The sequence below is a fragment of the Lampetra planeri genome, chromosome 45, assembly GCF_965212315.1.
Source record: "Lampetra planeri chromosome 45, kcLamPlan1.2.h2, whole genome shotgun sequence".
Classification (NCBI taxonomy): domain Eukaryota; kingdom Metazoa; phylum Chordata; class Hyperoartia; order Petromyzontiformes; family Petromyzontidae; genus Lampetra; species Lampetra planeri.
Genome location: NC_136151.1, coordinates 9,347,589 through 9,362,610, shown reverse-complemented (window position 1 = coordinate 9,362,610; position 15,022 = coordinate 9,347,589). Strand labels below are relative to the sequence as shown.

The window sequence follows — 15,022 nt, the reverse complement described above, 5'->3', positions numbered from 1 at the left end:
GCATACAATGTAACAGCAAGAACAACAACAACAACGCAATTAACATCAACGAACGTACAAAAAGCATGCAATAAATACAACTGTAAGAAAAAAATAACAAGACAACAACAATCAACGAAACGTAAGCGATTTGGAACGTGTGCGGGTCGCCGGCCCGTCCCGGACGGTCGGCGGCCCACTCGCAGAACGGGAACGCGATGAAAGTCGAGGAATGACAGGGGGTAATCCCCCTGTCGCAGCTGGAAGTCCACCGCCGTCCCGTGTCTCTAAAGAGTTAGTCTTGGGCTTGTCCTGTGACCGTGCCCGCAGCTGGGTCGGAAGGGCTGCAGGGCTCGAAGGTCCCGCAGACCTGGCAGGCGTCCTCCGAGCAGGGCCCCTCGTCCCCCGCAATGTCACGGCCGGCCTGTCTGGAACAGGTACGACAGGCGCTCTAGCAAGATCAATGGACGCAGGCAGGGGAGAGTCAGCAGCAACAGACCCCGGCAAGGCAACATTGGGGGATGACGCATCATGTAAGGGAGCAACATATGGTTTCAAGCGCGACGTATGCACAACCCAGCGACGAGACCCAATCTGGACGCGTGCTGACTGTGGGTTGGGAACCGCAATGAGGCGTACGGGACCATGCCAGGGTTTGTGCAATTTCGGCGAGGTCCCCGGACGTACCTGTGGACAATGAAGCCAGGCTAGGTCCCCAACCTTCCAAGGGCACTCCCCCTCAGACCGTCGCGCATATCGCTCGTTCCGGGCCTGGGCTTTGGCCGTAGCCACGCGGGCATTCTCCCGCGCCTCCGTGACTCGGCGAACCGTGTCCTGAATGTATTCAGGAAGTGGTTTACGAGGTCCCTTCACCCCAGTTCCCAATTGCACATCCACCGGCGGCACGTTTTCCCGACCATACATAAGGTAAAACGGCGAATATCCTGTAGCCGCATGAGGCGTCATCCTGTACGCCGAAAGCACCCCGGGGATGTGCAGATCCCAATCCGATTGTTGTTCACTCACGGTATGGCAAAGCATGGCAGACAATGTCCTGTTCAGCCGTTCAACCATACCATCCGTCTGCGGATGGTATGGGGATGTCCGTACTTTCTTAGTCCCAAGGCCCGCGCACACTTCCGCCAATAATTTAGAAGAGAAATTCCTGCCCTGGTCCGTGAGGAGTCTCTCAGGCGCCCCCTTATCCATAATATACCCAAACAAAAAGGCGTCGGTAATGGCCGCGGCCGACTGATCGGGCAACGGCCAGGCCATCGGCCAACGGGAGAGGTACTCAACCCCTACCAGCAAATATTTATTACCCCTCGCCGATGGTGGAAAAGGTCCCAATATGTCCAGTGCCACCAATTCATTGACTCGAGACACCTGAATCGACTGGAGAGGCGGCACGTAAGGATGTTTCGGCGGCTTACGTCGTGCACACGCAGGGCACGCGCGCACGTGCCCTACGACATCTGTCGCCATGCCGTGCCAAAAATAATGACGTTGCAACGTCAACAAGGTCTTCTGCACCCCTAAATGTAAGAGAGTGTCACAATGGAGGGTTCTAATCAACTCGAATCGCAAGGACGTTGGTACCACCAGGCGCCAACGTTCCTGGAACCCCTCCCGCCACATAAGCAGACCATCTCGGAGAGCGGTTTGTGGCCCCACAGCCGTACTCGGACTCCCATTGTCCTTAGCAGACCGCTTCCGCAAGGACACCAATGACTCATCCATCATCTGTTCCCGGATCCAGACAGACCGCGGCAGATTCAAAACCCCGTCAGCCGGTCCCGGTTCCATCGGAGTGTCCGACTTCTCGACGGCCAACGTAAGCGGCTGAGGGGGGTTTGGAATCGGCGAACACCTATGCGTCCCCGACTCACATTTACAAGGGGCGCGCCGCGGTAATCTGGAAAGTGCGTCAGCGTTCGCATGGCGCACTCCCTTCCGATGTTGAATTTGGAAGGAAAATTCCTGTAGCGTGTCCAACCAACGTGCCAACTGTCCGGATGGCTGGTCAATTTTAAGGGCATATTGCAAGGCCGCATGATCCGTACGCACAATAAAAGAACGACCGTAGAGGTATGGTCGAAATTGCCGTAGGAAAAAAACAACCGCCAATAGTTCTCTGCGAGTGACACAGTAGCGGGTTTCCGCAGGAGACAAGACTCGGCTACCATACGCCACGACACGCTCTACACCCCCTTTAGACTGTGATAACACCGCCCCAATACCTGTGTCACTCGCGTCCGTATCAAGAATGAATGGGTGATCGAAATCGGGATAATCCAATGTTGGGGCCGTGGCCAATAGATCACGCAGACTCCGAAAGGCCGCCTCCTCCGGCTGTCCCCAAACAAACTTCCGTCCTTTACCCGTAAGTAGATGCAAGGGCCTCGCAATCGTCGCAAAACCCGGCACAAATCTTCGGTAATACGAGGCAAATCCCAAAAACCGCCGAACATCCCCCACGGTGGCCGGAGTCGGCCAATCCCGGACGCACGCCGTCTTTTCCGGATCCGTGGACACTCCCTCAGCACTCACAATGTGCCCCAAATAGCGGACGGACCGTTGCAGTAGGTGACATTTCTTTGGTTTGAATTTCAATTTGGCAGAACGCATCCTCGTGAACACTGTCTCCAGCCGCGTCAAATGTTCATCAAATGTGCGGCTGAAGACAATGATATCGTCCAAATATATAAGACATGTCTCCCACTGCAACCCCGTCAAAACGAGCTCCATCAATCTTTGAAATGTAGCAGGGGCCGCATTCAATCCCATCGGGAGACAGTTGAATTGAAATAACCCCTGCGGCGTACGGAATGCGGTTTTCTCCCGTGAGGACTCGTCAAGGGGAAGCTGCCAAAATCCCGAAGAGAGGTCCAGTGTGGAAAAGAACTTAGCCCCCGACAATGCGTCGAGGGAGTCATCCATACGCGGCAGGGGGTACGCATCTGCCACCGATATCTTATTCAATTTGCGGAAATCAACACAAAATCGCAATTTGCCATCCTTCTTCTTAACCAAGACGACTGGAGCGCCCCATGGGCTGTTAGATGGCGATATAATGTCCGCAGCCAACATGTCTTCCACTGCCCCCCGTACGTGTTCTCGCTCCGCAGGACTCATCCGATGCAAATTTAATCGAATAGGGGCAGCATCGCCCGTCTCAATGTGATGGTAAAGCAACGAAGTGCGGCCCAAATCCAAATCATCGGAGCTGAACACATCGGAATATGTCAACAACAATTTACGCAGCGCACCACGTTGCTCCATGGACAGGGAAGAATTTTCGTCACATAAATGAGCAACCCAACGATCATCCGAACTCCTTGGCTCGGAAACCCCAGCAACAACTCCCCGGCTATGTGGACAATCATGGGTCGCAAACGCCGTAGTGGCATGTGCCACAACCGTACCGGCCGGGACACGGACGCTTTCTCCCCCCGCATTAAGCACCTGTAAAAACGGTAATTGATCCGGCCGGACGATGGTCTGTGCCCCCACTAACGCCAACCCGGTTGTTATCGCGGCGGACGGTGACAACAAGACCCCTACTGCTCCTAGCCGATCAGGCAGGGGCTTCCGATACCGCAAGGGTATAAGCATCTGTGTACCAGGTGGGATGTCCACAGATGCGATGGACAGCGCCTGCACTTGTACGGCCGAAGCAGGTCGCCCCCAGGGCGACGGCAGAAACGAGATTTGACGGCCCCCCGGCAGTTCAATACAATTCTCATTGATTTTGATCAAAATGGGCATCTTAGCCAAAAAATCGGTGCCTAACAAACAAGGAACCGCCAAAGATCTCGATATCAACACAACACCCGAGGCCGACACATCCCCAATAGATATCTTAGCATCCACCTGACCCACGATACCCATGCTACCCCCGTTCGCAGCGACGCACGACCCATAAACCGCACGCACAGCCCCCGGCGGGATGCCCAACAGATGAAAAATGACATCCGAAATAATAGTCGCAGACGCGCCGGAGACGACCAAAATGCGTACGTCCACCCCTTGTATAGACCCCGGTACAGTGGACGAGCCCGTAGCGGCCGCGACGACTCTCCGTGCCAACTTGCGCCATTGCGTGACCGAGCGACAAGGCCCCGTCGAAGGGCATGCTTTAACCACAACGTTAGGATGGCGCAACGACGGTGATGGGTGAGGTGTAAAGCCTTGCCGAGTGTCTGGTGCGTGCCAACATGCCTGTTTCGGAGGATCTTTAGCCGACTTGACCGGTGCCGAGGCCTCCTGCTGCGGCGGAGCCGGGAAGCGGGCCCAGCAGTCTCTGGCGTAGTGGCCCCTACGCCCGCAGCGGAAACATTCGGCCTCGTTGCGCCGAAGCGCAGGCCTCGCCTCCTGACAGCCCCGTTCTGGTAGCGCCGCGCGCGGTCTCGGCCCGCCGCGTCCCGTCCATGGAGCGGAGGCGGCCGTCAGTTGTTGAGGGCCCCGGTCATCCGGAACATAGACAGCCTGCGCAGGGTTCCACCCCAGCGCATCCCCTTCTTTGACGGGCCCCCCCGTCCACGCCGTCACTTGTTTCCAGCGACGGAGGTTGAATTGCGCATCGAGACACTTAGCAGCCGTCCGGGAAGTTAGCTTCTCATGCCCACACACAGGCATGGGGATCCCTAGATCCCGAGACAGCTCCAACATTTTCCCTAATATGAGAGGCTCGAGCAGGTCCTGTGGCGTCTCAGGATAAGCTGCCATGGCCAGCTCCAGCACCGCACCCCTGAACGCCACGGGCGACTCCTCTGGTGCTCGTTGTCGTTGAGCGAATCGCCGATGCGCATCATCTGGTGGCTCATAAGCATCGGCCATTTCTTGAAAAACACCACATAAAGTTGCCTTCTTATCGGTCGTTATGGAACGGAAGAATCGGACAGATTCGTCGTCCAGGAGAGTCGGCAACACCTCCAAAGCCTCCGCATCGGTCCATCTTGCTGTGCGTACCGCCGCCAAGAAGCGGCAGGCGAACGCGCTCCAGTCCCCACCGACGGAAAATTCTTTAACCGTTGTAAGGTGGCGACTCCGACTCCTCTTCCCGCCGTCTTCCAATGGTGGTGGTTGTGATGGCAAATTCAAAATGGCGTCGGCCCGCGGCGTGGCCAAGATGGCGGTTTGGCGCCACGGAGCGCGCAAAATGGCGGCCTCTTGCCGCGTGGGCAATGGCGGCGGCAGGACAGGCAACGTGGCGGCCCGCGGAGCACCACTTGCATCATCCATCGTCCCTGGCGCGACGAGATGGCATAGATGCGCCAGGACGTCCTTAAGTGCCTCCAGTTGTACCGCCATCGCTTGCCATCGTTGATCCGCGTCTGATGATGTCGACGGACCCGCCACCGCGCCAACATCCTCCACTCCCGTTCCCGTGGTCGCCTCAGCCTGGCTCTCCTCCACCACCCCAACAGGATCCGTGGTTGGAGGGAGTTCGTCGTCGTCGGACGAAGAAGCCGATGCAGGCGCCGGATTAACTTTCTTCCTCACTTGTTTCGACATGCCGTTGCACTTCCGACACCAGTGTAATAAATGACTGGACCACGATGTCTGGCTCAGTGTCCTTTATTCGGTTCGTGCTGTACACCCACACGGCTGTCTTTACTCTGTAGCTTCTCCACGGTGCTGACTCCAATGTCGGCCCGATCCACAACAGCAGCTCCGCTGCTGTTTCTCTCACACAGCCCCCCTTGGCTGTACTCGCTGCAACTCCTCTCCCTCCGCAGCTCTGACAGCCTCTTGCTGTCTCTCTCTCTCTCTCTCTCCGCAGCTCCTCCTGGCAGCCACACCGCTGCCTCTTAACACGCAGCCCTTCTGGCTGTCTCCTCTGCAGCTGCACACCACTCCGCAGCTTCCTCTTATCTTCGGGGTTGGCTCCCGATGGCCGTCGGCAACCCCCCTCTCCACACTCGCCCGCGTGGCCTCACTCTTTTCCGCTCACACCCCGACTGCCTTCCCCTTCCGGTTTACCCGCTTAAGGACCCGAACCTTCCCCCCACGTCACATGACTCCACCCCCCGTGACGTCACATCCGGAAGGTCGCTTACGCCCACATTACACAACTACAAAAATCCCTGCCAAACAGCAAATGGTGAAATATCCATGTCTATAAACATTAGAACCTCGTAAAAATGTAAATTCCTTACATGCAACCACAAACATGCAAAGAGAAAATTGCAGTGCAATGCAGAAGGCTTTTATTTGTAGTCAGCCACAATTATTCTTTCAGAACATTTGATCAAAAACGGTACAAAATGCTGCTCTATTTCTCAATAGCACGGGCAGTCATTTTGGTGTAAGTGAGCCCCTTGTAGACACCACGCAGGGGAATGTCCATGCGAGCACCGTTCTTGCAGGTGATGCGCAGCAGGGCCGTGTATGGGAGGTCGATGTTTGCACGCCCGATTTTGGCGACAACGGTGACGGTCTTGTGTGGAGGAATAGAGACAGGGAACGTGAGAGTGTCCAGCCGCTCCTCAGATTCCGCCAATGCGTGCGTGGTCTCCGAGCTCACGGTGAAGCTGAAGCCAGTCTTCGCCTCCACGACCTCAGGGATGCCTGCAGAGACCTCCAGGCTGAACGTGAACTCGAGCTTGTTGGTTGTAGACCACGATGACGTTTTGGTTATTTTCTTAGAGGTCAGGAAGGTGTGAGACTGCACGATGCTGGTGTTGTTTGTATACTTTAGGTCTTTAATCTCCTCCATTTGCACGTTGGGGCGAACCTGGTGCAAAGTTGGGTAGTTCATGTTCTGGATCACCGACGACTTTACAGCATTGATGAAAAGGAAGCCCATGCAGTCTATGTCGGCCCCCCCTCGGCCCCCAACGCCCAAGCAGATGCCAGAGCCCACGTCGATCTTGTACTCGGTCTTGAGCCCCCAGTTCGTCATCTTGGCAAAAAATTCGCGGTTGCGGCTCGTTCTGAACTTGATGGCACCCAGACGCGTGCCGGCCCCATTGCCCCACATGGAGAGCTGCGACATGAACTCGCCCGACTGGAATTCAAACTGCTGAGCAGAGAAGTCCACGGTGCCGAATTTCTGCCTTCGCCCATCAGTCAGCCACACCTCCACGCCCCTCACTTGCCAGCCTCCAACGCTCACGGAGAGTTTCTGCAGCGTGGCCGCATTGCTCTTCCCATCAAAAGAGAACGCAGTTCCACCTTGGCCTCCAATGATGTGCAGCGTATATGGGTACGACATTGTCAACCTAGAACAGGCACAAGCAAGGGAGAGCATGACAAGAATGTTTCAAGCCCAACCCATTATGGCTGCATTACTAGCATTTAAATAAACAGAATTACTGCAATTTACTAGCAACTGGAGTTCCGTGTACCAGTTTATATATTTAAATACTTTTGAAAAGTTGAAAAAAACTAGGGGGCACCAAAGTGCACAATAGCCATTTCACATGTATATAATAGAGTAATTTATTGCATCAATTTTTGGCACATTTGCAAAGTAAACCTAATTTTACCATCGTCAAAATTACCATTCTAGATTTAATAATTTGTGTAAGCAATATACCAAAGTGCATCACAATTAACAATTAGTTCTTTCAGGCACAAGTGTGCGTGCTTTTGGAAGTGGGACATTTTGAGGCAGGGGAGTAGCTAAAAAACACAACTGCATCTTACTTTATCTGCCTACTACAAAGTGGAATATAAAAAAAGGTATGGAACGTTCCACACCAAAGTAGGCCATCATGCAGAGGTGGCAATCCAAAAAGGGCTGCACGCATCTCATTGAAGAGTGGTAGCACAAACCTTTTTCTCACCAAAAAACGATAGCTCGGACAGGCGATCCAGGCACTTGGGTGAAGCAGACCTGCATAGTTCGTAGGCACAGAAGCAGTTGGGTTAAGGTGGCAAGGAAACCAGATTAAAGCCGACAATCTAATGACAAACACAATGATTTGAGAATTCCCAGTAACTGTGAATCAAAGTTTAAAGGGCCGTCAGCTTCTTCCATACAACTCTGATGATTACAGGTCAGTAAAACGGAAATAGTTAAGCAATATTCTACGAAGCCATCTTTTTTTACAACATTAGACTGAACAGCCGGAATTATGGCAGGTGAGAATTTATAAACGGTACAAAATAGGCATGGGTATAAGAATATTGCAGGGAGATGAAACCGGCTAATACAAGAAAAATATATCGTGCAACCGACACAAGCCCACCTGTTGATAGAAGGGAAAATTAGGTAAACAATCGTTTCAATGCAAACTTTATTTGGCACAAAGTAGAAAACGTACCGACACCGAAATTAAAATCAAATGGTGTTTAAAAAAAAGTGGTTGTCTTGCATAAAAGAAAACGGCGAAAAAAGGTAGGTTTCATTAATTCGTGTACATTTTAGTTTAACTGCGATAAGAGTACAATGTGCGGCACCTGGACAGGGTTTCTTTTTTAAGGAAAACTTGAATCGTCATGCGCGCCGAGTGCATGTAGAAATCTTCAGCTCGTTAGGCTGCAAAGATCAGAAGATACTAATGCTCAGTCAACTAAAAAAAAGTCCATAAAAGACAACACAGAATAAAAGTTAGAAAAAAAAGACAACCCACACGATCCCAACATGGTCTGAAAAGGGGTACAACTGTAAAACCTAAAGCAAGCCGCGCACTCTAGACGCCCCACCCACCACTTACCTAAGCAGCCTACCCCGTGAAGAGCAGATTAAGTGTTCCATCTGCTCCCTCCTTTATATCGGGGAAGCCCACGTCACGTGGTACAATCACGCGGGTTTGCCTTCCTATCACTGGCCAATCATGGGGGTCGGAGGGAGAATGCAATCATCACGAGCCTGGCACTTCCTTCATACGTTCCTAGTTTGCGTGAGACTCCGTTAACGAGATGAGCCACGCGCGCGAGAGCCTCATTAGACGCAATCACGGTTACCATACGAGTCTGTTGAGAGTCCATTGAGGGAGCTCACATCACGTGACATAATTACGCGCGCGTGCCTCCGCCCATCTTCTCCTGCAGGCGAATCACCGCGAGCCAATCACCGCGAGAATTCGCTCATTGCACGGGTGGCAGTTTCGCGCACGCGCGCCCATTGTGTGAGGCGCCGTTCATGAGCCGAGCTACTGGCACGCGCCTCGTTAATGCAATCACGGTCCAGATTCCAGGACGTGAGTCAATTGAGTTGTGTATTCAAGTGATTTTAAAGTTTGTTTCTTTTTAACATGGTCCACACGAAAACGTTCAAATTAGCCTCGCTACCATCACCATCTGTAGTTCATGTAGTTAATAAGTGCCTTATCGATTATAGACCTTTGAACTAAACGTGCCTCTGGATACTTTTTGGTAACTCATTTGTTCAATTGTGGATTGCTTTGATATGTCTGCTGGCCGCGTCTCCCTTCAAAATGAGCTTCTGAGTCAATGTGCTATTTTTGAAAATGAACTTCTCGTGCTGATTTGATGTGTTTTCTGATATCAAACACCTTCAAATGGAATGACATGAGCCAAAACTCCTTAATGAGGACGTGTGAAAGGTGTGTCCATCTTGAATGGATGTAATAGACGCAACAGATTAAACATACGATAATTTCTGGTCTAATTTATTGATTAGAATATGACTTTATAATGTCACTGTACTATTGCAAAACCATAATAAAGCTTAATTATGGTGTCCTGTCTTAATAGGGTAAAGCGGGCATTCTTCACACCAACATGCAGACAGTTAAGGGTTCCGGTCCCGTCATTACACCATCACACATTGCTCCACTCGTTCATGTAAAGTTATCTCTCCATCCACAGCGCGCTCCTCTCTTTACTCTTGCCGGCGGCCCCTCTTTCATTCCCTCTCCTCACACGTCTCCTCAATCCCAGCCACCAATCCCCTGCCTTCACATCTCGGAGTTACTCTCGGTAAACTCGGTACAGGTATTGATGTCAATGTTATTTATAATTAACCGCAATAATAAGAAAAATAATATTCTTGGTTCTTTCGGTAAAGTCACGTAGAAGGGAAATAATACAATAATATAAATATAAAACAATAAAAATTCTCACGACGTTTCGAATGCAACACAAGCAATCATCATCAGGTGTAAAATCCACAGAAAGAACCTTTTTTCAAATTTTCAAGGAACTTTTTTCAAATTTTCTTGCTGTGGATTTCACACCTGATGATGATTGCTTGTGTTGCAGTCGAAACGTCGTGAGAATTTTTATTGTTTTATATTTATATTATTTTATTATTTCCCTTTTACGTGACTTTACCGAAATAACCAAGAATATGAATCCCTGCAGTCACGAAAGCTTTAAATCAAAATTTTTTAAAAAAAAATAATGTTTGGTCCCTTTTCGTTTGTGGGCTCAGTTGCCACTAAATGCCCGAGAGTGCAACTTTGGGATTGATAGTGTAACCAGTGCGGTTGAGTAACTAATAAATGGTTAATCTGAAATACTGTTAGTCGTTGTTAATGCTTGTGAATGTTGCTGGGTTAGGATTGACAGAGGATAAATGGGTGGTATGGCTAGGCCACGCCATTCAAACTTAGAATAGGCAGGCACGTGATTCAATCGCAAGTCACGTGACCATTGGACAAAGATTTTGAAGAGAAAATATCGGTATGGGGTAGTGGGCAATATTGATGCCTGCACATCGATATTATAGGGATCCATACTCTTTGGTTCTTTCTGTAAAGTCGCGTCGGTAGAAAAAAATATAGATCACGACGTTTCGATAGAAACACAAGCAATCGTCCTCAGGTGAAAAAATACAGCAGAACTGCTGAGGCAGGAGAAATGTAGCAAGAGAACTGCTGCAACAATAAGTTATACAGGTAGGAACAACAGTTCCACACTGCCCACCAGGGATTATCTGTCTGTCTGTCTGTCGTTCATAGCCACGCCCTCGATTTGTATTTCATAGAGCGCTTCGGGCGGGCTCAGCACCACGTGACACGCCGCCCCAGGCAGCTTGCGCCGCGTGACACGGATCGCACGAATGCGCTGTCCAACCAAGTTCCTACCTGTCCACTCCGAAGGAACGTGTACTCTCCCACAAGAGTGGCCATTGTATTGCTAGAGATTAGCATGTCAATCTGTTAATGTAAGATTAACCTGTCCGCTTGAGAAAACCGGGTGCCAGCTGAGCCTTGAGGGTGGCAATTGTGTTGTGAGAGATTAGGGATTAATTTCAACCGAGAAGATGGGTACAAACTGAGCAATCATTTGGAAGGACATCATGGACCAAGTAAAGTCACAACTCCGTGACATTTTCATCCTAACTTAGCCACCACTGCTCCCTTTTCCTCGATGAGGCCGCAGCTCACGTTTGTTTAATCGGCTGAATGGCTCACTGGCACAGCCACCGTTACATTAGTTATATTGCGTTGACATGCTGGTATCTCAGTGCAGCGACCAACGCTGCTATATATTTTTCCACGAGGTGGCGTTTTCCCCGTTTTTTTTACACTGATATTCCAATTTTCTCAAACAACCGCTACTGCAGCCGTCTTTCATTTACATAATCTCTCAAACACAATGGCCACCCTCACGGCTCTGCTGGCACCCGTTTTTCTCACACCGACAGGCTAATCTTACATTAACAGATTTACATGCCAATCTCTAGCAATAAAATTGCCACTCTTGTAGCAGCGTGGTCGTGGGGTCTTTATAACCTTTTGTTGCAGCAGTACTCTCGCTACATTTCTCCTGCTATATTTTTTCACCGAGGACGATTGCTTGTGTTGCGATCATAATGGGATCAATAATTGTTTCTAACCAAGTGACTTAACCGAAATAACCAGAGTATAGATTCCTGCAGTCACAAAAAACTTCAAATCAAGACTGCAGAGGTTCGTTGCCATACCTGTGCCGAGAGCCAGACGAACAAAAGACGTGACCGCTCAACCTTTCAAAGTCCTGATCTGCACGTGGCCAGTTGTTGGGATCGAACGCCGTCACATTTGAGATCACGCAAAGCAAGCAATGCAGTGCTACCAATACTTTGTCATTTTTCGATGACCACCCTTGTGGTTCTCTAACGCTCAAGGAACAGGGACCTCGGGTCACAGCCTGGTTTGGAAACCTGGTCACTCCACCCTTTCAAGCATTTACAACTCCTAACACAGGTTAGAAATTTGAATCCAGATCGACGTGAACGTGGTCATATGACCATGTAGAGGCAACCGTTGGTGCAATGAAATCGCCACTCAAGAAATGTAACGAAGGGTCAAGCCAGCAAAGCTGCAACTCGGGAAACCGGAATTGAGCAACCAATGTAGTTCCCTTAAATTGGAGCTGGTCAATGTAGAGAATTTAAGTAAAACTACCATGCATTTAAAAGTTGTGACAGACCTACGTCATAGTCATAAGGTTGAGCAGCACATTAATTTTTAACGAGATATGCATTGCTGCCTGGGAGCAAGAATAATGAAGTGTGCCTTGTGACAAGTCTGTTAGTGCTTGGACAGGGACACTTACAGTCAATATGTACTGTTATCCACCAGTAATTCATTGCCCATCTCCAAATCAAATCCTATTTTAAGCGGTGCATAACATTGTCATTCGACACCGCCAAAATCTAGTTGAAATATACCATACAATGGGGAATTGAGGATATGAAGCTCAGGTGAAAACACAAAATAAGCCCTGCCAACATCAACAGCAAAACGGTAAAATAACCACATCTGGCAAACAATACAACCTATTAAGTAAATTCCATACATGCAAACAGAAAATTGCAGTGCAATGCAGAAGGTTTTTATTCGTAGTCAGCCACACTTATTCTTTCAGAACATTTGATCAAAAACGGTACAAAATGCTGCTCTATTTCTCAGTAGCACGGGCGGTCATTTTGGTGTAAGTGAGCCCCTTGTAGACGCCACGCAGGGGAACGTCAAAGAGAGCGCCGTTCATGCAGGTGATGCGCAGCAGGGCCGTGTACGGGAGGTCGATGTTTGCACGCCCGATGTTGGCGACAACGGTGACGGTCTTGTGCGGAGGAACCGAGACGGGGAACGTGAGAGTTTCCATCCGCTCCTCCGTGTTCTCGATCTTGTACGTGCTCGAAGAGCCCACGGTGAAGCTGAAGCCAGTTTCCACCGCCACGACCTCCGGGATGCCCGCCGAGACGGTCAGGCTGAAGGTGAACTCGATGCTGTTGGTTGTCGACCACGATGACATTTTGGTTATCTTCTTGGAGCTCTGGAAGGTGTGAGACTGCACGATGCTGGTGTCGTTTATGTACTCCATTTCTTTAATCTCCTCCATCTGCACGTTAGGCAGAACCTGGTGCATAGTTGGGTAGTTCATGTTCTGGATCACCGACGATTTTATATCATTGATGAAAAGGAAGCCCATGCTGTCAATGTCAGCCCCCGCTCGGCCCTGAACGCCCAAGCAGACGCCAGAGCCCACGTCGATCTTGTACTCGGTCTTGAGCCCCCAGTCCGTCATCTTGGCAAAAAACTCGCGGTTGCGGCTCGTTCTGAACTTGATGGCACCCAGACGCGTGCCGGCCCCATTGCCCCACAGGGAGAGCTGCGACATGAACTCGCCCGACTGGAATTCAAACTGCTGAGCAGAGAAGTCCACGGTGCCGAATTTCTGCCTTCGCCCGTCAGTCAGCCACACCTCCACGCCCCTCACTTGCCAGCCTCCAACGCTCACGGAGATTTTCTGCAGCGTGGCGGCATTGCTCCTCCCATCAAACGTGAACGCATATCCACCTTGGCCTCCAATGATGTGCAGCGTAAGCGGGTACGACATTATGTCAACCTGGAACAGACAAAGGAGAGCATGGCAAGAATGATTAAAGCCCAACGACATTATATAGATTGCCCGAGTATAAACACAAGCATTAGTACAGTGCACCATAGAACAATGTGCCATTCATCTTAAAGTTAAACATTTTGCAATTCAGGTCTGCAAACCATTGGGCAACAATAATAACCAATTACACATTCCTTTCATGTTAATCATTATAATTCGCAATTTGGGAAGTAAAATAAGCAAACTCCATGCTAACCATTTTCGAGCGTATTTTTGCTTATGCAAGATTGCTCAGCAAAACGCGTACGAGTGAACAATCAAAAGTTAAACTTATGCTCATGTGTGCATGCTCACGGAACTGGGGGGCATTATTGGTGGCCAGGAGTTTCAAAAATAATTAACTTTACCTCATCTTCCTACATCAACCAGCAGGATACAGTACAGGCCATTCCACAACCCTCAATCCGCACGGCCACAGTAACCCATCTAGCATTGGCAATTTAAGAGGGATGCACGTGTCATGGAGGGAGCGGTAGCACGGATACCTTTTTCTTTCCACGAATAATCAAAAGCTCGGAGAGACGATCCAGGCACTTGGCTGCAGTCGACCTACACGGGTTATAGCAACAGAAGCAGATGGGTTAAGGTGGCGAGGGGAAACCAGATGAATCCTAGAATCCATGAACAACCAAATATCAATACGCAGATCGCCTAGTGGAGGTCTTTTAGAGAGTAGGCAAAATCCAGACCGGTAATTTTAGGCATCGAATCATATTAGGGTTAAGGCAACATAAGACGCGTGGTAAACGTGGCAAATTAAATAAGTCTCAAACATTAAGGAGTACACCACAATTCGGAGAACTCCCATGAACTGCTTCCTCCATACAACGCACAGATGTCAGATCCGAAAAGGATGATTTTCTCCAGTAGATAGGCACACTATGTTAATGAAACAAATTACAGCAGATTCTCATCCGCGGAAATTATCCGTGGTCGCTGAGATTTAGAAACGGTACAGAGCAGGGATGGTTTGAGAAAACCTGCGAATTTATTTAAAATATAGTGCAAACCATTGAATGTCAAAAGCGCACAGTTAATGTATCTACTGACAAAGAGCCACAAGTGTAACGTTTCGTCAACGCGTATGACATGGTTTGAAAAGGCCGAGGCAACAAATTCATATTCAGCTAGGCACCACACCTACCTCAGGAGTCAGCTCCGTGAAACGCAGATACTCCGTGTTGGTTCTGCCCTCCTTTATATACAATGGAGCACACATCACGTGGTACTATCA

At 49.9% G+C, this 15,022-nt stretch overlaps 3 protein-coding genes across 4 annotated transcripts in view; all 3 read right to left on the bottom strand.

Moving 5' to 3' along the window:
* The window catches only part of LOC144733150 (aerolysin-like protein), a 27,608-nt gene extending 13,273 nt beyond the window's left edge, over nt 1-14,335 (bottom strand). The window contains exon 1 of the mRNA XM_078614926.1: nt 14,274-14,335. The gene's annotated coding sequence lies outside the window, so the exon portion shown is untranslated. The remainder of the gene's footprint in view (nt 1-14,273) is intronic.
* On the bottom strand, nt 6,175-8,660 carry LOC144733154 (aerolysin-like protein). Its single transcript, XM_078614932.1, has 4 exons — nt 8,646-8,660; nt 8,389-8,501; nt 7,762-7,822; nt 6,175-7,205 (listed from the first exon to the last, which is right to left on the bottom strand). Exon 4 carries the CDS (start codon nt 7,196-7,198, stop codon nt 6,257-6,259), a length of 942 nt encoding a protein of 313 aa, XP_078471058.1. The 5' UTR covers nt 7,199-7,205; nt 7,762-7,822; nt 8,389-8,501; nt 8,646-8,660; the 3' UTR covers nt 6,175-6,256.
* LOC144733146 (aerolysin-like protein) lies at nt 12,696-15,022 on the bottom strand. 2 transcript variants are annotated; one of them, XM_078614922.1, is made up of 3 exons: nt 14,933-15,022; nt 14,266-14,337; nt 12,696-13,734 (listed from the first exon to the last, which is right to left on the bottom strand). In XM_078614922.1, exons 1-3 carry the CDS (start codon nt 15,005-15,007, stop codon nt 12,784-12,786), a joined length of 1,098 nt encoding a protein of 365 aa, XP_078471048.1. In that variant the 5' UTR covers nt 15,008-15,022; the 3' UTR covers nt 12,696-12,783. The 2 variants fall into 2 exon arrangements, with proteins under 2 accessions (XP_078471048.1, XP_078471047.1); XM_078614921.1 differs by having other exon boundaries at nt 14,274-14,337; nt 14,933-14,980.

What these genes read in the sequence shown, in the direction of transcription:
- LOC144733154 (XM_078614932.1), bottom strand. Translation starts at nt 7,198, where the DNA reads ATGTCGTACCCATATACGCTGCACATCATTGGAGGCCAAGGTGGAACT.
- LOC144733146 (XM_078614922.1), bottom strand. Translation starts at nt 15,007, where the DNA reads ATGTGTGCTCCATTGTATATAAAGGAGGGCAGAACCAACACGGAGTAT. An exon ending in TCACGGAGCTGACTCCTGAG is followed by an intron (nt 14,338 to 14,932) that starts GTAGGTGTGGTG and finishes TAACCCGTGTAG; the next exon opens with GTCGACTGCAGCCAAGTGCC. An exon ending in GGAAAGAAAAAGGTATCCGT is followed by an intron (nt 13,735 to 14,265) that starts GCTACCGCTCCC and finishes TGTCTGTTCCAG; the next exon opens with GTTGACATAATGTCGTACCC.